This window comes from Falco biarmicus, chromosome 7 (assembly GCF_023638135.1).
Source record: "Falco biarmicus isolate bFalBia1 chromosome 7, bFalBia1.pri, whole genome shotgun sequence".
Classification (NCBI taxonomy): domain Eukaryota; kingdom Metazoa; phylum Chordata; class Aves; order Falconiformes; family Falconidae; genus Falco; species Falco biarmicus.
The window spans coordinates 44,473,320-44,493,596 of NC_079294.1; the positions used below are offsets into that span (position 1 = coordinate 44,473,320).

The 20,277-nt window shown below is 44.0% G+C and overlaps 1 protein-coding gene across 7 annotated transcripts in view; it reads left to right on the forward strand.

Moving 5' to 3' along the window:
* The window catches only part of GPR132 (G protein-coupled receptor 132), an 87,876-nt gene extending 67,876 nt beyond the window's left edge, over nucleotides 1–20,000 (forward strand). The window contains exons 1-3 of one of the 7 annotated variants that reach the window (XM_056345121.1): nucleotides 38–171; nucleotides 5,100–5,185; nucleotides 14,179–20,000. In XM_056345121.1, coding sequence (XP_056201096.1) covers nucleotides 14,203–15,306 — 1,104 coding nt within the window. In that variant the 5' untranslated portion in view covers nucleotides 38–171; nucleotides 5,100–5,185; nucleotides 14,179–14,202 and the 3' untranslated portion in view covers nucleotides 15,307–20,000. Of the gene's footprint in view, nucleotides 1–32; nucleotides 199–5,099; nucleotides 5,186–10,824; nucleotides 10,897–11,294; nucleotides 13,334–14,178 lie in introns of those variants that run through there. The other 6 variants (XM_056345122.1, XM_056345119.1, XM_056345120.1 and 3 more) reach the window with 6 other exon arrangements.
* The last annotated feature ends 277 nt before the right edge of the window (nucleotides 20,001–20,277 follow it).

The following is a 20,277-nucleotide window of genomic DNA, read 5'->3' on the forward strand; positions in this document are numbered from 1 at the left end:
GTGACACACTTTGGGAGCTTGATGAAGTCTCATAAGCAAAACTCTTTTAGCTCACACCACTTATGACTGTTGTCGTTAGCAACTTCCTGAAGTTTTTACAGAGCAGCCTGTGAGCACAGAAGTAGTGTGAGCGCTTCACCGTCTCCTCTGCAAAAGCCAGAGAAAAAAGAAGTAAGTGATTTCTGTCCCTGAGGCAAGGTATTACTTCCACTTAGCAGTATTTTGCTTTGTTCTGCTTGGATTACTGCTTCTCCATGCTGTGCATTTGTATTTCAGAAATGCAGACTCTGTTGATGTTTCACTGTAGTCTAAATCTCCTTGTGACTGATACACCAGACATAAAGTGTTGTTGGGTCTGTATTAGAGTTCATTGCAGTCGATGGAGTCTTTGCTACCTGTCTTCCTTATGAATACCCTTTCCTGTTAAAAACCTATTTCTCTCTTACAAAATAATTTTGTTTCCAGTTGAAGGATTGTGGCAGGATACAGGTTGCTGTGAAGTTAGATTTAACTATCACTGCAGACCACGAGGCATGAATATAGAATTGTATTAGAAACACGAATGCTGGGCTTCCTTTCGTAGACTGTAAGGAGAATCCACATCCAGCCTTTCCTCTCATATTTACTCTGCTGGAAAAGCAAAACAACAGGCATTTGACTGTGTAGTTTACCTGCTGGTCTGTAGTCACTAATTGGATTGGATACAGTACATTTCTTCTTTTTTTACATCTTTTATTCACACAGTACTGCTGATCTCTGGTGCTCAGAAATGTGAAGACTGAGTTAAGATTTTTTTATATTATTATTTTTATTTTTTGGTCAAATATTTTGGGAGTTGACTTGTTTCTTTGAGACTTCAAAAATACTGGGACCATGCTTAATGCTCTTCCCAGCAAACGACCTCGCTTTTACATGAAAGCTGATACTCCTTTGCATTTAGCTTAGCCGTTATTTTCATAGCTGGAGATTTAAGAAGACCACAAGTCTTGTGATAAAGTCACAGACCGGCAAGAGCGATCGCACCACACTGGTAGGTGGGCAGAACAGATCTCTTTGGGTTTCTTTCTTAGAGACTTTAAAGGATTCTGCCTTTGCTTTGACAGATTCTGAGATCGGAGAGGATCTTTCCTACGCCAAGTAAGATTTAGCAAAGAGTAAACAAAAAATCCTACCACAGCTGGGCTGACCTGCTGATTTCATTGAACTGAATTGTTTTCCTGAATTCAGCATCTCATAGGGTGTTCTTGGTTGGTTTTTTCTCTGTGTTACCTCCCCCGTACAGTTGTGTTTATGTTGCAACAGAAATCACTACAGATTATAGCTACTGGCTTCTCTTTAAATGTTAACATGAAGTTTGGTACTCTGCCAAAGACCAAGAAGCATGTGGGCTTAGCTTTAACCTGCCCTTCCCGTAATCCCATTTAGATCTGCTACTGCCTCTAAACCAGCAGTTCTTTAACTTCCAGTAACACCTTTTGAGGGGCTGGGGGGAGAAGGCAAAAAAACCCATGTATTCTGCTCTTTAGCACTCCATGGGCAAGGATGATTTTCTTCTGAGAACTTTTCCTCAGTTCTGTACACAGGACACTACATTGAAACAAGTACTCACAGTTTGAATTCAGCACCCTCTCTGTACAGATTGCTGCTTGAGACTGCAGACGGCTCTGTCAGATTCAGCATTTCCCATCCCTCTCGGGAGACACTGATCTTACAGCCCCATCACGGCCACACAAACAGCATTGTTGTCAAAATAGAAGTGCCTGAAGGCAGCATTTCAACTATCTCAGGCTGCCCTGACAAAGCTCAGTCCCACTTCAGAGCTGAAATGGAAATCTGCACAGCTTTGTGCAGAACGATTTTGCCCTCTCAGCCAGGTTCCTTTATTTTTGTATACAAGAAGCTGCAAAAAGTGCATGTAAGTCAGTGGTTCCCAAACCAGAAAGGGCTGGGAGAGGGGAAGTGGAAAGTGGTATCGCTGCAGTCACAGAGGGTCATGCCACTGCTAACATTAGCAGTCACAGTCCCAGTACAACAGGAACGTGGCTGGAGGGGCAGCTGCAGTAACTGCTGTGCCAGATGACAAGAACAGGTTTCTGTGGTTGCTCTCCGTGACTGTACCTCTGGCCTGAGCTCAGCACAAGCTCAGTTTTTGCTTGCCTTTTCTTGATACTCAGTTCAAACCTATTGTGTTCTCAGTGTGCCATGGGGTGTAATTAGCAACAAGCAGTTCAGTGCAGTTCCACCTGGAGCTGGCTTTATCTCCTTTGACCCCTTTTCCCTCCCTGCACAGACCCAGCTGCCCGTCCAAAAGCATCTGGATATCTCCCCACTGCTCCAGGCTCCAGAGTTGCTGTGCATGTCTCATGCACGGAACCAGGACAGGTCTGGTAGGGTTTAGCAGACCTATATAGGTATCCTAACACCTTCTCACATCCCTCTGCCACACATTATTGCCTCCTGAGTGGGGTGTATCTCGCTGAGTGAAAATCACTGCTTTAAACTGAACCCTTTGGTAGCCAGCATGTAGGGGAGAATACTACTTTCACTTAGCATGGCCTCCTATGCTGGAGCTATAACAGAGCAGTGGAGGAGGAGGTAGTCAAGGATCCCACCATACTGGCAGAAGTACAATCATCTTTACAGCTGCTTTCTGTAGAGCACATCAGACTTGACAGAATCTGTCTCTTAGACCACTGTTGCTACTTCGATCTTACCTGCCTTCATGAATCAAGGCTATTTTTAAAGCAGGGTATTTCATGCAGACAGATACTACCAAACACAGCTAAGGTTCAGACCTGGCTGCTGCTGTTGGTGGAGCAGAGCATGGACAAAAAATATCTCCAAGAACAGCCTGTTGTGGACTTAAAGTCCATAAACACCAAAGGTTCCGTATAGAAATTGAAGTGGAAGGTGAAGTGGGTTGTATCACTGCACAAGTGAGCAGGGCCTGACTGGGGCAGAAAAGTCTGAGAAAATTAGGAAATTCAGAACAGGGTCTAACAGAAACAATGTATGCTTTTGATATCCCTAAAGAAGGACACTTCAGGGAATATCTGGTAGCTGGGATTTTTACATTAATATCTTTCAGGATAGATCTAAGAGTCCTACTGAAGAATAAGATGCTCATTGTGGTAGATGTACAAACAGCTAGAAGAGATCGCAGCCTGAGTATTTGGACAAGACACTACAGGAGATTTAGCAGACATTAGTGGGGTTGCAGAGATGACAGAGACGTGTTAGGTGCAAAGAGGAATCTTTGAGTGTCACAGTTTCTGCTGGTATAACTAAGGTCTTAAGGGGAAAACCCTGCCACTGGTATGGGAGCTAGCTAGCTGCAGGAGGTGACCCACATGGCAAAAAAGGAAAACGGTAGTTCTCCAATTAGTTGAGAGTGAATCATACAACAATAAGGAACAAAGAAATTTATTTCAATAGTAAATGGAAAATGAGGAAATACTAGTGCCTGAGGTCAGAGCACTTGTAAATACCATCTTTAACTGTTAAAAATAGGGTTGTTTCAAGTACAGAAGGCACTGTGGTTTTCATGAGGCTTTGCAGATTGCACATGTATTCCCAACCCTACATTCATTTTACACAAAAGTAAAATGATTTTGAGGGGAAACTAGTTGGACTTCTCAGTGACAAGCAATATGTCAGTGAGCCCAAGCTTGGCAGGTCACAAAATTATTTTGGGCACCTTTTTGCTCTGTTTTTCCCCAGCAACCTCTTTAGCATTGATGATGCTGCCAACAGCAGTGCAGTTCCCACATCTCAGTGGCTCCCACACAGACACACAAGCAGTGCCAAGACCAGTAGGTCCCCCATGGTAAAGAGTTAATCTACTGTCACAAGGTCAAAGCTCGATGCTGTCTTTGCATTCTCCTACTGCTGGGAGGGAGCGGCCATCCTGTCTGCGCTCCCTCTTTTCAGGACAGCTAAGCTACACCCTGGCCAGGGGATTTCAGAGGGATGAAAGGGACAACCATATTTTAGGGATGTAGGAAAAGCCTGTGATCCCAGAGGTGTCAGTGCAGGAAGAGAGGAAGCTTGTGACTTTGGGAATCTGATCAGATGTGTTTGGTTATGAATAAACATTCTCTGCAAGTGTCATTGCCTGTGGCACTGGACACTTGTCCCCTGAGACAGCATCCTCTGGCTCCCATGGGAACTTGAGCGACAGAAGAGGTATGAGTTGTAATTTGTGGGTCTCCTGGGAAAACAGTGGTTTGAACGCCACAGGCTGACTTGGGCCAGAGGGAGGGAAAGCAGCAACAGGATGGTGAAAGGCAGGAACAAGCCATGGCAATGCAGAGACCACGTATTGGGAACGATAGACCCAGGCGATGACAGGCTGGTAGAATGTGACCAGATCAGAGATGGAGGACAGAGCCTGAGCAGAGAACAGCAGCGACAGGCCAACAGCATGCAGGGCCAAGCTTCAGTCAGATACAACTCTTGGCCATTAATAAAATCAAACCAATAGAGGGAAGCAAATAGAGCCATTGCCCAGCCACAATCCACAGCCAGCACACAAAGAGCAAAGAAGCTTACCACAAGGTAGGAGAGCTGCATGGTCACTAAAAAACCTCTACCTGGACCTGCTACAACATGGCTCTCTTCACGTGCAGCAGCAATAGAGCCTAAGGGTCCCGTAGCCTCTGCAAGTCCAGGAGCACGGAGGTGCTGGGTGCCAGCTGAGGGCTACCACAAGCCATAGGCATGGCTACGCCACGGCCATCCATAGCTGATCGCCTTGCCTGCCTGACAGGCAATGCAGCTGAGCGTTCACACCTCTGGACATGACGCTCCTAGCAGGGACAAGCTTCTCTCTTGGCCACAGGGTGGCTGTGGGTGTCCCTTGCATGCGCATGCACAGACTTGAATGTCTTTACTCAGGCTGTGCGTGTGCCCAGGTGTCACACATGTTCTCCTGCTGGCATTCCCTGAAGGGTGAGAAGATGTATGGCCTCAGTCTGCAATCTCCCGCAACTCCAGGTGAACAGTTGCTGCCACAGAGGTGATTTTGAGTGGTGATATTTTGGGGTGAAGATGGCTCTAGTACAGGCCTTCTGTGGCTCTTGGTCTGTTTCTAACTGCAGGTGCCAGAGGTTTGGCAGGAGCATCCCATTTGGAGGCCTGGATGACTGAGGCCAAGAAGGAGGAACATGTCCATAAGTAGCTGCTGGTGAGATCCTAAAGCCTAAAGGATGACAGAGCACCCCTTTTTAAGGGGTACCCTTGTGGGTTTGAACAGAGATCTTGGTCCTTCTTTATTAAGCTGCTTGAAGCTGGATTTTCCTTAAATCTGGCAATTAGACACACTCAGCTCTAGCAGTGTGCCAGCATGGCCAGATATCCTTGCCTTGTTAAAACAGCCTGCTCCCCACCACCCCAGCCTGCTCGTTCGGGAGTCCAGAGACGTACTCATCCACGTGTAAGCCCTCAGCTTACAAATCTGCTAGCACTCGGCTGTGCTTTGACATCCAGGAGCACCCCTGGGGTGGGTCAGACATTCTTCCAAGACCATAGTTCCTACACCAGCCAGCAAGAAAGCCTGGCCAGTTAGGTTTCCAAGTGAGCCACCTGAGTAACAGAAACCTTATTCAAATAGCCCCGCTGCCAAGGCCATCAGTCAAGCTGCGATAGCTTTAGGGAGGCATTGAGCACAAGCGCCTGCTGGTTTTGTGTGTGAAAGTGTGTGAAGAAGAGGGTGTCAATCAGCAGCACAAGTCGCCAGCCTTGGGGCTGCTCTTAGCTGGTCCCTTTCACTGCTGCTGCTCCAAAACCTATGTTTTCCTCAGCCTTTTGACTTGATGGGCTTTATAGTTTAGCCTCAAATTTATGATGGCATTTCTGGGGCTCCTGATGGCTCTCCTCACCATAAAGTCAGTCCTCTGGCTCCAGGACCTTTCTAGACAAGCTGCTAGGTAAATCTGCCCTGTAACAGCCGCTCTCTGATGCTCTCAGGGAGCACTGAGAAACTTTGCTATGTCCAAAAGTCCCAAAATCATAAATCATGGCCTCCAAATCATGAGACTGAGGAAAAAAGTCCACTGATACAGGGGGATTTTGCATTCTATTTTTCACACGTGAACTTCCCCTATCTACTCTGTATGACACTTGCATTGTTTTACCTACTTTTAGACGTGTTGAATAAGATGGTTTTAAACTTTGTAGCAGGAGCTTCCATTTACACATTTCTTTCTTACTCACCCAGCATTCTTCTTGCCCATGCAGTCCCTCACTGGGTAGTGTAACATGGCACTAGGACACCCAGTTCATGGAAGGATCACTATTTTAAGCCAGGTTCTTTGTCAACCCTGAATTATGATAGTTCACCTCGATGATACCACAGCTTCTCATTTTACCAAAATAGTATATTTAGTTGTAGATTGTGGGAAGGGGGATGTGGATGTGTGAATCTACATAAACACCCACAAACAGGTATCTAAAATCTCTAGGTGCTGAGAGTTCACATCTACAAATGTTGTATCATAAGGTATATCAAACACCTCGGAAATGATTGCTGAGTTCCCCTCCTGAAAGGCAGATGGTTAGTATCTTCTTTCTTCTAACAGGTATCTTCCTTTTTTTTTTAGTAAGACTGTTTATATCTGCAGTATAGAGTTAAATATTAAGGCTGTATAACTAATCCCAAGGTCTTGCTGCTTCCTTACAGCAGCTCTTTTCAGCCTACAATTGCTTCATAGCTTGTTTTAACAGGCACTAGTCAACAGAGGGATTACTTTCTTCACCGCAGTGCTCTCTCTTAGGTGCCTTGCAATTGGCAATCAGCGTAACCACTGACACCGAAGCAGTTGTTTCTAGCAAAAACTTACCTGACCTTCAGATGGCTACACTCGGTAACCAAAACAAAGCGTATGTCATGCCTTGGTTCAACCCAAGTCTGCTTAGAGGTCTGTCTTGTTTCTTAAGAGTCTTCTCCATGGCTGCAGCAGCCAAGGAGCCTTCCAAAGAGGGTAAAACTCAAATAGAAACCTAGCAAACACAAGAAACTTAACACTTTCATCTTTCAGGAATCAAACGGAGACCTTTTTTCCTGACAAGGCATTAAAGCTGCTTTGCACAGTGTTTATTTGTCTCTGCATTCAAAACCTATCAGTGGTTTCCTTCTGACCAAGCTAGGGTGGAGGCAGATATTTTAAGACGGAGTTGTGCTCAGACTGGATTCCCAGTACAGTCCTGTAGCTTTAAAAAACCTTTTTTTCTCTACAGAGTTTTGAAACTAAATAGTTTCAAAATTATATATTCATATATTTGAAACCACATAGTTTCAAATTCCACTATCTTGTGTATATCAGTAAAAATGATTGGTCTGCTGAGTAACTAACTGGAGCCATTGCTGCTTTTCCTTTGTACGAGGAGACTTGCTTATAGGAGTGACTTCATCTACTCATTTGTTTATTACTAATGGAAAAAAAATAAACTTCACTGACTTGCTGGGGTAATGGGACATAATCTACTTTTACCCACAAAGATACCACAAACAGTTTTTTCCTACTTTCAAGAAAAGCAGAGCAAATAATCCATGGCAATGTCTTACTTTCTATTAAAGTGAACAGACACAAAAGCTAGTGGTCGGAAAAAATTAACAGCTCATAAAGTTTACGGGCACATAATGTAAGTTCTGCATGAGAAAGAGAAGCCCAGGTTCAGAAAAGGAGTGATTTTGCTGGCAATGAGTATTGTAGGTGACCTATCTGCTGTATCTGGGAATTGATGTCTTACGATACTAGGTCACGTTAGTACTCTTGTGTCAAACACTTGCAGTACCACATGCTGCTGAGGAAAGTATACAAAACCTGTCAGAAGAAACTCAGGTCCTGTTTCATTGAGAGTTGATCTATGCTTTGAAGCATGCAGGTTGCTATCCTCTCAAAATATTGGGGGCAGGAAGGAAGGTGGTAAGGGATGGCTTGTTTTTATCTTAACTATTATAAGCAAAGTGCTTTTTAAAAGATATTCTTAATATCCACGTAAACCCCTCAAATTTTCATCTCTAACAATAATCCTTGGCCTTGAAGGATGATCATAAAATTATTTTAAAAGGAAAAAATATATGAAATAATCCACTCTGCTGATCTAATTGTACTAATGTTATGGATTTCACTGTGTCTTTTTTCTCTTCTGTCCCTCTGTATCTCAGGTGAGTTAATCCAGACACATTCAAGGAGTGCTCTGTTCAGATACCATGCTGGGTTTGACTCCTCCCTCTCTCCCCTGTATCTGCAATCTTCTTTTTTAACCTTTCCTAACAGGTGTTATTTGTATCACTCCAACTTCTCTGTTGCAAATTAAAAGTTTTACATGAGTAGCTCATAGCAAAAGAAAAAAAGAAAGAAAAAAAAAGAGGCAAAATAAAGCCTTTTGCTTTCCCCCTTGTTTTCACTTCCCTCTTTATGCCTCAGTGTTTGCAAAAACACCTCAGTCTCTTGAGGGAAGATCAGATATTCATGCAACTGGCCTGAATGAGCAGCAGGAGTCACCAGTCAAGTTTCTGCATCTCCTAGAACATTTTCCTGCTTCGTTCAGGGACCAGTTTCCAGTGAAAATCTTTACATTCCCCCGAAAGTGAGAAGCTCTAGGCTAACAGGCTCACTAAAGCCCACATGCTTTTCAGGGCTTAGCAGTGGCATTTTCAAGGCAAAAGAACTGCAGAGAGTGATGCGGTTAGAGCAGCCGTCCACCTGCACGTGACCCAGATGGCCAGGTGCACTGCCTACCCAAAGCTCAGGGCTTGCAGCATCCACAGAGAAGGTGCCTGGTTGGGTAACTCCGTTGCAAACACCCCTAAATAGTCAGCAGTGATCCGCAGTGCCTCTGGAGACTGATGAAGCTCACACTACGGTCAAGCTGTTCTCAGTACAACCCCTCCCTCCACCTGCCCCTGGCTACTCCACTCTTGGCCATGGGCTACTTACTCCTAATCACCTTGTGCCAGCCCTACTGATGCTTTGAGCCTGGTGAGCCACTTCAGAAAGGTCAGCTGGTGGACAGCTCACCCAGATAGGAAAAGGGGACAAGTTTCTGCTAGTTTACCAATCTGTGTGTGTTCACAGTGTTCAGGTGACCCACCAGTCACGGACAAGGCAGAGAGGAAAAAGGATGACAGGCTGTTATTCTGGCGTGGCTGTGATGTGAAACCACATCCTCATAGCACCTCAGGTTCATGATTTCATCTCCCATGAAATGAGGAGGGCACCTCTGTAGGATAGTTCAATGCTTTCTGGTACTGGGTAGGGGATGACAGATGACCATCACACAGGCTCTCCTGCACAACAAAGCAGTACTTTGGCCCCTGTCCACATGATGGGAGATCTGTTTCTGGACCAAACACCAGTTTGGTGTTTGAAATCTGCCACTTTCTAGGAAAGCCTGAGAAAGAGCACTTTTTCATTCCTCTTGGTAAACCCAGGCCACCTGCCACGAGGAATGCGCTGGATCAAAGAGAAGGTGAGGAAAGGGCCATTAATCTCAGGCTGGTTTCACAGCCCTGCTTGGTGGCTCTGCAGAAGGACACTTCTGCTGCTTTCTCACCACCCCCCAAGAAAATGGGCTTTCATGTCTGTCATGCTTCTTCCATCCACAACCCCTTTTACTTGGGCATCTCCAGGTGCCCTGCCCTCTTCCAGAGTTTTCTCTCCAAAAGGTCTCAACACATTAGAGCATGTAGGCGCTCCATTTTAGGAGTAAGAGATGTAATTATCTGTTCATCGAACAATGTGAACGTAACACAACAACATTCGAAATTCTAGGCCTACCTACCCCAATACTGTGGCTACAACCTAGGCCAAGAGCAGATGTCTGGGGAAGAGTGTAGATACAGAGCAGGCACACAGTAGATCTTCCTTAGCGGATTACTCCATCTTCCAGTGCTTAGTGCTTCCTGAGCCGGGAGTGGTGGCTCTGTCCTGGAAGATGAGATGTTTTGCACATCTTGATTGTGAGAAATATGCACGTGTTGACTGCGGTTTGCTGTGCGCAGTGAGTCTCACAGAGCAAGAAGCCTCAGAGAGCTGCTAAATATACTTGGAGCAGTTGATGCAAAACACAGCCAGGACCTCGTTTAACACCTGGTTATCTTGTCAATGTTTGGTGAGCCCTAGCAGAACAGAACAGGTCATAGAAAGGTGAGAACAGCTACTTTGGACAGGCTTTGCTCAACTGAAAGCTACAGAGCAGCTAAGACACCTAATTCATTGAAAGAGCTTGTCTCTCTCAAAGGTGTTCTCAGATATCACTTGTACTTGGCATCATGGCTTCGTTTGACCCTTTATAAATGCTTTAAAATTGCTCGATGTGATCAGTCTCTTAAGTTCTGCTGTTCCAACCAATGCTTCTAGCACTAAAATTGCTCATCACAAATATTAGCAGAAAATGAACCCTGAAATGGTGTATGTTTCTGTCAGCTGTGTAATTATTATTATTATTGATTTGAATGAACATCTGAGATGCAGGTTAGCCTGCTCCAGTCCTGCACCAGTGTGGGACAATAACAAAGTGCTGACAGGTAACCAGCTGCCTCTTTAAATAAAGCAGTACAGTTATGAATGCTATATTTCAGAGATGTGGGGATACATCCGTCACAGCCCAGCCACCACAGAGGAAGGCAGAACTGGGAATCTTCTGGGCTGAGCCAAGTGTCAAACCAGCAAACTCCAAAGGCCTGAGAAGACAAAAGTGTACATTCAGTTGCAGAAGGGCAATGTCATAAATTGTCTTCAGAGTGCTGCTTTCTGATCTTCAGTTAGAGGAGGAAACCCCGCTGCAGGCCTGGAGAGCTCAGCAGAGGCACGTGATGCTCAGAACTGGGGCTGGATGCAGTGGCCAGGGCCAGAAGACTCTTCCTTGGACAGGGCAGAAAGGCAGGAGAAGGTGAGGGGGGGAAGCAAATGGATTCCCTCCCCTCCTCCTTCCTGATACAGGGCTGAGACATAAAGCATTACTGCTGGGAAGGATCCAAGCTCCTGAGCTGACAGGCCAGACCTTCAGGAGAGTCATTCAGCCTACGTGTTTTCTCTGCAAGTGCAAATTCATGCCTCTGGCTGCGTTTTGTTGTTGAAGCTTTGCGCTTGGCAGCTGACAGTCATTTAAGAGTGAAGATCTTTTCAGCCCAGCCTCAGCCCTGTAGAAAAAAACCCCATGCACCATGCAAGCAGCCTAAAAAAGTCACAGGCATCTCCTTCCTGAGGCTCACTCACAGGCGCAGAGCATGGGAAGGAGATTTGGAGCAAAGCAGGAAGGGAGGAGGCGAAGGAAGGAGGTGGGAGAAAGAAACGCTGGGAACCATGTGTCTGCAGAATAATGCCGCTACTGCTTCCCCCCTGCCCTGCACCATCACTGCCTGCTCGCAGGCGAGACAGGTACCTCCAGGGGAAGCATGCCTTTGTGCAACAAGTGGTGAACAGCAACAGCCGGTGGAGGCATTGCAGAAAGGAGAACATCCAGACAGGGTCAAGAGAAGTATGCAAAGCCCAGGAGGATGGGAGGAGAGCACACCTCCAACCACTCTTGAAGATTTTTTTGTTAAGGCACACAGGGTAGACAGCCGCTGAATCACCGAGATGGCGGGCGACTGCGCTGCATCCCCACCCTGGCTGTCACCATCTGTGCTTTACCTTAGAGGGGGAAGTCTCCAAGACCACTCTGTGGTGTGGAGGTGTACAGCAGCTCTTACACCAGTCAGACATGTCTGAATGGAGGACAAACTCTTGTATGCCATGTCCCAGGTGAGGTCTGGGCAGAGAACCACTGCTGACCCTGAAATCAAGCACCCTTTTTAGCCTCTCTACACAGCAGTTCAGTAGGTGGCCCAGAGCAGACCCCACTTCATTCACCAAGGGTGAAAGATACCCAGAAGCAGCAAAAAACCTCAAGTCGACACCAGCCCTTATCACAACCATTGTTTTTCTAAGTTGACACCAGCTATCAGTACTTTCACTGCTAGGAAGGAAGGGAAGTAATTTTACTTCCTTTCATGCAGAAACCCTGCGGCAGCCCTGCCGAGTACCATGCTGTCTTCCCCACACAACGGTGAGGATCCTCTTCTCCAGTCATTCTTAAGATGGGACGTTTGAAGCTAAAGGAAACTTCAGATCCCCCTTTAGAGGGCTTCAACATACTCAGCAGACTCCAGCCCAATTCTTAGACATGGGAGGATGTGGTCCTCTAGCAAGACACTTCAATTGAACCAGCACATCAACCACTACCTGCTAACCCTCATCAACGTGTCGGTACATGAGCACCGTTTGCCGCAGGGGGAAGTGGAAGGCAGTCACAGAGCACGTTCTCAGTTCCTCTGTCGGAAGAGGCCCCTTCCAACCGTCCTCACCCCAGGAAACAGCTTACTCCACTCCTGGGGCTGGGGACAGCAGGTACCACTTGCTTCTGCCCTATCTGCTCACTTGGCAGGACATCTTCATTCAGAAGCAGCTGTCATTGAGCAGGCTCCGATTGCATTGGGGTATTTGATGGAAGTGAACACCTCTAAACGTGAACCAGGAGATCCTCTCTTGGTGTTTACAGCTATGGCTAGCACTGTGGTGCTGTGGGGGTCTTGCAGCCTAGGGCAACCTGCATCCTTTTTCTCATACCATTCTCATCATCATGTAACTAAACTAAGCCAGGGGACCTGATGGGCCTTCAGGCTTTAGGGATCTTGCATGGCAGGTGCTCTGTTAAGCATTCAGGGTGGAGTTGCTTGTGCTACCCCAGGGACCGCTCTTGCCCACACGAAAGGGAAGGAATGGCCCCACCAGCTTGTCCAACCCTCCCAGAGATGCAGGAGACAATCCCACTGTGCTGGCCGCAGACTGCTTCCCCTTGGTCTGCTTGAGATGGGCCCAAACAAATAACAAATAAATGTTCCGAGGCTGCTAAAAGCTACCTTCTCCCCTGCATGAACTCAGGGTTAAAGAACTTGCTTTTGCATAGTGTGAACCAGGAAAGCTTATGTCCCTCATCTGTCTGAAGAGACTCGATCTCTTGTCAACACATCTGCTTGTGGAGTTAGCTGGCTGTTCCCTGGAGCAGGCATCGACCCCATAAGAGAATTCCCAAAAGATTAGGCCAGATGAGACCTCTTTTCATCAAGGATGTTATACAATGGACACCTTCAACTCATAAACATGGCGAAGTACAACTTTTAAGGGCATACAACACGATTCTGGCACACTCACCTCCATATTCCTCTGTTCACTTGGAGAAGACATCTGCATGGAAATCATCACGTGGCTTTGCAAGAAAGGCTTCTCCAGGCACTACTTAATGTTAACCAAATGCCAGAACTGCTTTTGTGTGTCATCTTGGAAAGGTGGAGTTTTTTATAACCACTCTTGTTCAAAGAGCATTAGATTTCTTTGCCTCCATTTCTTAAACGTGTATATTGTTCTCTTTGATCTTGTTTACTTCATCTTGCTGCCCTTATTTCCTGTTGTTTCACAGAGGCATCAAACAGATGCAGTAGGCAGCTTCACCGCCTTACTATGGTGGGTGTTACATCACACTACAAGTTTATGTTCTTCAGCTGCAGTTCTTCATTAAGAGGAGAGAGAAGTATGAATTAACTAGATCTGAACCAGTATGTTGTAATACAGTGTGGAAGTACACGCTAGTGGCTGGATTATGGTTCCTGTATGCTGGGTAGTCTCTGACACAACTACCACCGGCCACTTCACATGGTTCCTCCATCTGACTGATGATAAATGATAGCTTCTTTTGGAAGTCTGCCTCTGAAATCTCTACAGTTTACATTTTGTGTTACTCAGTTTCAAAAAAAATTAATTGAAAACTAATGCCTTCAATTTCCTTGTGGAAGTGACTTTAGTAATTGATCAGCGTCTCACTCTTATTTAGGAGGCAGCCTGCTTTAGACACAGTCCCCAATACCCTGTTTTAGCGAATAGGCATGCTGTAGTCAAGAAATTCCTTATGAAGAAAGGCACTTTTTACTGGAAGTAAATCCAACCTGACTCCCAGGGGACACTACAGGAGACCAGCAGGTCTTGGGAAATTTGCCTGTCTTAGCTGCTTCCCCAAGACAAGTATCCCCTTTATTCCGCCGACACATGCTGTTGGCACCTGTGGTACCATAACCTTTACTGACACATTTTTAAGTGATATAAATGCTAACTTTCCACCTTGTCTTCTGATTCTCAGGGAACACCAGCTGGAAAAAGAATAATGGAAAATTGTACAGACGCAAATAATAACTCTGCTTGCGAAGGAATTCCCTACAAAGACAGCAAGACACTTCTGGTTGCAGTTTACAGCATCGTTTTTGCCATAGGCCTTCCAGCAAATTGCTTAACTTCCCTGCTTACATTTGTACAAATCCAAAGGAATAAAGTAATCGCCATCTACATTTTCAGTTTATCATTGTGTGAGCTGATGTATTTAAGTACCTTGCCTCTCTGGATTATCTACGTGCAAGATGAGCACCAGTGGAATATGGGTGTAAAGGCTTGCAGAATAACAGGATTCATCTTCTTCTGCAACATATACATCAGCATTCTGCTTTTGTGCTGCATTTCTGTGGATCGTTACGTGGCACTGGTGTATGCTCTGGAATCAAGGGGGAGAAGAGGACAGAAGAAGGCAACCATAATAGTGTGTATTCTCTTCGCTGTGGTTGCAATAATCCACACTCCAGTATTTTACATGGAAGATTACTCACAATACAGTAATAAGAAAACCTGCTTTGAGACTTTGCCCCTTGACATAAAATTGGCTTCTTTCAGCTTTGCTAGATTCCTATTTGGATTTGCCATACCTTTCACAATCCTCATTTTCACAAACTACAAAATTTTCCAAAGTACAAAAACGAGCAGCAGCTTGACTTGTCGCCAAAAAGCCAAAGTGAAGTACCTGGCTATCGCCATTATTGTCATTTTCCTGATCTGTTTTGCTCCCTACCATGTGGTACTCTTAATAAGATCCATATACTTTATGTTTCATCAAAATTGCTCATGTCCATTTGAAAAAGATGTATATTCAATTTTTACAGTGTTTCTGTGTTTAGCCACTGCAAACAGCATTGCCGATCCAATCATCTATGTGCTGGTTAGTGAAAATGTCAGAAAAGATTTTTATAGGAGTCTGAGAAGATGGAGACTGAACTCATCCAGGCTGAATTCATCCATTAATTACAAGAGTGACAGTATAAAATGTAGAATGTCAAAAGAATCACCAGAAGGAGGGTTAAGAGAAGAAAATAAAGAAAGGCCAGCTTCATCTGACATTCAAAAGACCTGTAATAGTGGCAAAGACCAAGAAGATGGCAGGTAGCAATTGGCTGCTGACACAAGTAAGGAGTTCCCAACATCAGCTGTGGGCTGCAGACTGCAACACACAAGTACTTACATGCTGACGTCCATGGGGGGGTGGGTGCATGGGCCAGCAACTCCCTGAGGATGCTACGGGAGCGATACTTCTTATTTCTGTTTGTCTCCTACGATAAAGTTTGCCCACCAGTATCATTGGTGAAAATATTGCTTTGCTAAGGACATGTGGAATAAACTAAGTTATTTATATTGATTCAAATTGAAATCTTAAAAGCTTATTTTTTGGACTGGCTCTTTTCCTCATATGAATTCAGAATCAGCTTTATAATCAGTGTTATCTTCTGAGCTGGACCAAAAAAATCCCTGCTGAAGAGAACAATGCACATTCTTATGGTTGAAAATTTTTGTTCTTGAGGAGGTACGTGTTCAGATTCTCATACACGTACCCTGTTGTTAACATTTGTGGTTAACCAGTGGAAAATATTAAAAATTAGTGACTCTTTCAACAAGAACCTTGAAAATGTTCCAAATACTTCAATATGCAGCTTTGTCTACCTTGCACATTATGGGGAGAATTAGAAGGCAAAAGAGTGACCTGGTAACAGAACAACAGTATTTCTACCATATTACTCAAGATCCTGCACTGCCCTGAAATTCTTCAAATGTACAATTCTAATGCTTGACATTTTACAGCTAGTAAATTTTATTTGTTTTGCAGTTAAACCTAGAATGCACTAAAGCATATAGAAAACTTACACATTTCCAGGTGGAGTCAGGAGATCTTTTCATGCCGTCTCCAAATGTTTGTTGCTTGTGTTTCAGATCTGACTAAACTAACAGTTTCCTTGTGGTATTGATACAACTTTTACTGTGTAGGAGTCTGCACAAGAGCGAGGTGCCTTTCTGGCAAGGAAGGGCTGGTGGCACGGAGAACACAGCCCTTTCTCCCCATAGATGGGAACTCCCTCCGACACGCTGGTGGTGCACACAGGAGACGATGCTGGGGCAGATTTCCTTGTTGCCGCTGCTGAATAAACTATTGATAGTAGTTTCCTGTGCCTTCAAACCAGAATTTAAAAAATAAGAATGATAGAAATCTGGCAAGATTTAGCCAAACAGCTTCTTCATTTCTTTTTATGCGATCAAAGTAAAATGGACGAAGACCATGAATCAATTGGATGTTTATTTGAATACAAATGTGTAAAGTGCTTCACAGCATCATGCTCCTTAATCTGTAATGTTGGATTTCTGTAATATTTTTAAATTGTTATTAATGCTCACATTTCTGAATTGAAGTAACATTAACTAATGTTAATGTCAACACAGTACTAGTATCAAAATGGCATTTCATCAAGTTATTATATCTATGACATATTTAATTTTTGCATTATTTAATGACTCGTCTGGCATCTACCTATGAAATGCTTGTGTCCTCCAAAGTAGTTCATATTAATACTGAACTGAATAGGAGATTGTTTCTTGGTGGAAAAATGTGAAATTCTGTTGTGATGCTAGTTAACAAATTGTGGTTTTCTATTTCCATACGCATCCTAGAGATCAAACTCTCTGAGGTATTTGTGGCGCACTGAAGCACGGACTCCGAGAGTGGATCGAAGACACTTTGAAGACACTATATTAAAATCAAGAAAGCCTTTTATACCTTTACAGCATGCTGACCTATCAGCCTGCAACTATGCTCAGTAATTTTCCACTCTTAACTCTTTTTTCTATTGCAGACACAGCAACTTAGCAACTCCTTTATCTACAAGGCCACAAGCTCTGCAGACTACTCCGTATCTTAAAGTTTCTTTTCTTGCTCCCATGGCTTCCTTCCAACAAGTGTAACTGTGTCTCTCTCCCAAGGTCGGTTTTCACTTACTGACACTGTCAAGCTAGCTCAAGAAATACCCACATCTCCCCCTTCTTTATATATAAAAAAGGCTTCTTTCAATGCTCTATTAGAGTTTGCACACATTTTAACATACACGGAATACAGATCAGAATACATATAAAAATGAGTAAGCATCCTACACCTATTTGTAATAAGCTTTTTACCCATGCAGTTAAACCTAATCTACTAAAAAGATTTCCAAAAATGTTAAAATCATCTCTTCGTTGTAGTTTCTGTACTCCTTCTTGCAAGTTTCCAAGACTTTTGTGAATATATTCAAAATGATCAGAGAGATCCATACAACAAAGTCCATTAAAATTCTGACAACCATGACCTTGCGCTAACTATTGCAGCTCTATTTTGTAGCGTAGCATGTCTTATTGAATCCACATCTAGCAATAGTCCACTCAGGGCTAACAGCATTGCATTAGTTTGTTTTGCAAGCCAACAGCCAAGCTTATTCAAGGTGGTTAACACTTGTGCTGTTCCTACTCCTGGAGCAAACATAGATGCTGCTATAACGTCACCAGGGCTCCAAAATTCCATATTATCTTTACAATCAGTTTTAAAGGCAGGTGTAGCACATTTGTGGCGGCATAACTTATGAGTTATAATCATGGATGTATTGGGTGTTAACAAAGTTAACCTTCCAATGCTACATGGTCCTCCTTTCACATGGGAGGGAATGCCAGGCCACGCACGATCTCCACAAATTAGAAATAATCCTGTGGGCAGTTTAAGTGGACGTTTGCTAGACATTGATATATTAGGAGAAGTATAATTACACCAAGCGCTAGCATTTCTATATGCAGGTATGGTAGCATTTAACCATTGAATTGTTTTTATATCATCTTTGCCGGTGTAGTAGAAGTATATACCATAATCCATTTTTACAGATCCTAATAAATCCAGGTCCTGTGGTTCAATCCCACCATATGCTAAATATGGAACCGAACCATCCCAATTGTTAACCACATCACCAAATCCCTGAATTAGGATCCGTTTATCTGAGGGGATGGGCCAATCATCAACAGGTCGTCCAACCAGACAGGTTGTAAAAGAATTTTCTGGAGAAGCAGTTGATAGACATAATGTGTCCTGTCCCGTGCAATTGACCAAGGTTACCTAGATGTTGGTTTTGGGTTGAGGTGGGATCCATATTGATGCAGCTGACATCATGGCACAGACGATGGCAATGACTGAGATAACGATGGCTTGATCCATCGAGCTGGTACCCATCTTGGGCCAGAACCTGTGGAAACACAAGCATACCCTCTACCCCAAGGTATTAACGGAAAAGGACCTTCCCATTTATTTCTCTGTAAATTTTTTACTATAAGTTGTGCTTTCTCATTAGATTTTGAAGCACTGTATAAGCCAAAATGGTGTTGTATAGGAGGTCCATTCTCCATCCAATGGTTTTAAAAATTCAAAGCATAAGAAGCTTTGGCTATATGCTCTTGTGGGGTTAACCCTAGACTCTCCCTTTTTTGTTTTTGCAACGTAGTTTTAAGAGTGCTACGTGTGCGTTCGATAACGGCTTGGCCTGTGGAGAATGTGGAATGGCTGTAATATGCTGAATTCCCCATTGCTGAAAAAGTGCCTGTGTCTTAGGCGCTTTATAGCCAGGGCTATTCCCTGTTTTTATAGTTTTTGAACTCCCAGGGTGGCAAAGGCCATAGTAAAGTGTCTGCAAACATCTTTTGCTTTTTCACCTGAGTGTACTGATGCATAAATACAAGATGAAAAAGTGTCAATAGAGACATGTACATATTTGTACTTGCCAAACTCTGGTATATGAGTAACGTCTGTCTGCCAAATTTCAAGCGACAGAAGACCTCAAGGATTAGTTCCGATCGACAGTGCAGGCAAAACTTGTGGACAATTGGGACACAATTGTGTAATTTGCCTCGCTTGGTCCTGAGTCAGTTGAAACGTGTGTTGCAGTGCTTTTGCGTTTTGATGATAAAATTCACGAGATAAACGAGCCTGTGCAAAACTGTCAGGTAAGAGCTCCCTGGCACCTACCAGCCTGTCTGCTTGTGCGTTCCCCTCACTTATGGGACCGGGTAGGGAGGTATGTGAGCGTATGTGTTACATAAAATATGGATATGCCCATCGATCCAGGAGCCACTTGAGCTCCCAGAGAAGAGCAAATAAGGCTTCATGTGAGACTTCCTTCAACAAGGAGCATTCTAGCCTAGAAACAAGGCCGGCCACGTAGGCAGAATTTGTGATAACACTTATTGGGGTAGTCCATAATTTGAAAACACAGACTACTGCAGAGAGTTCTACTACCTGAGGCAATCCTGTGACAATATGTATGTTGCTTTTCCAGTTTCCTTCATCATCTCTCCAAATTATCACTGCTCGGCCTGTTTTGCCAGACCCATCAGTGAATACTGTAGGGGCATCAACTATTGGTGTGATAGCTAATTGTGAAGTAGGTAAAAGAGGAAGAGAGTGCAGGGATTGTATAATTTTGTGTCCTGGGAAATTAATACTTACCTGTCCTGTAAAATCCACTAGAGCACAACGAAAAACAAAAGAATGGTGACTTTAAAAAGTGAGCTGTTTTGAATCAAGAGGCAAATAGATATTAGGTTCAACACCATCTAAAGTTAATAAATGCTCTCCTCCTTTCTTAATTACCATAGCTATCATTTCAAAAGCTGTGGTAACTGTTTTTCCAAAATTATGTGGTAAAAATATCCATTCCAGAATAATCAAAGGATATATGTCTTGTGGAACCCACTGTGCTAAGAGACCATAGGGTTGAAAAGCTGAATAAAAAATGAAAAGGCTAATAGAGTGGTCTGTTTTTCACCTATGAGTGACTTGACCTGCTAATTTTACAACCACTTTATCAAGAACAGTTTTTGCAGAGAGGGTAAGTGTTTGAGGAGACATCAAGTCTGGATGTCCTTCCAATAGTTTAAAGAGGGGATGGAGTTCTTCAGTAGATATCCCTGAGAGAGGATGAACCCAATTTATGGTTCCTAACAGTTTTTGTAAGTCTTATTGCAAGGCGATACATTGAGGTTGGATGTTTTGTTCTGATATTTTCCATCCTAAATATCACCA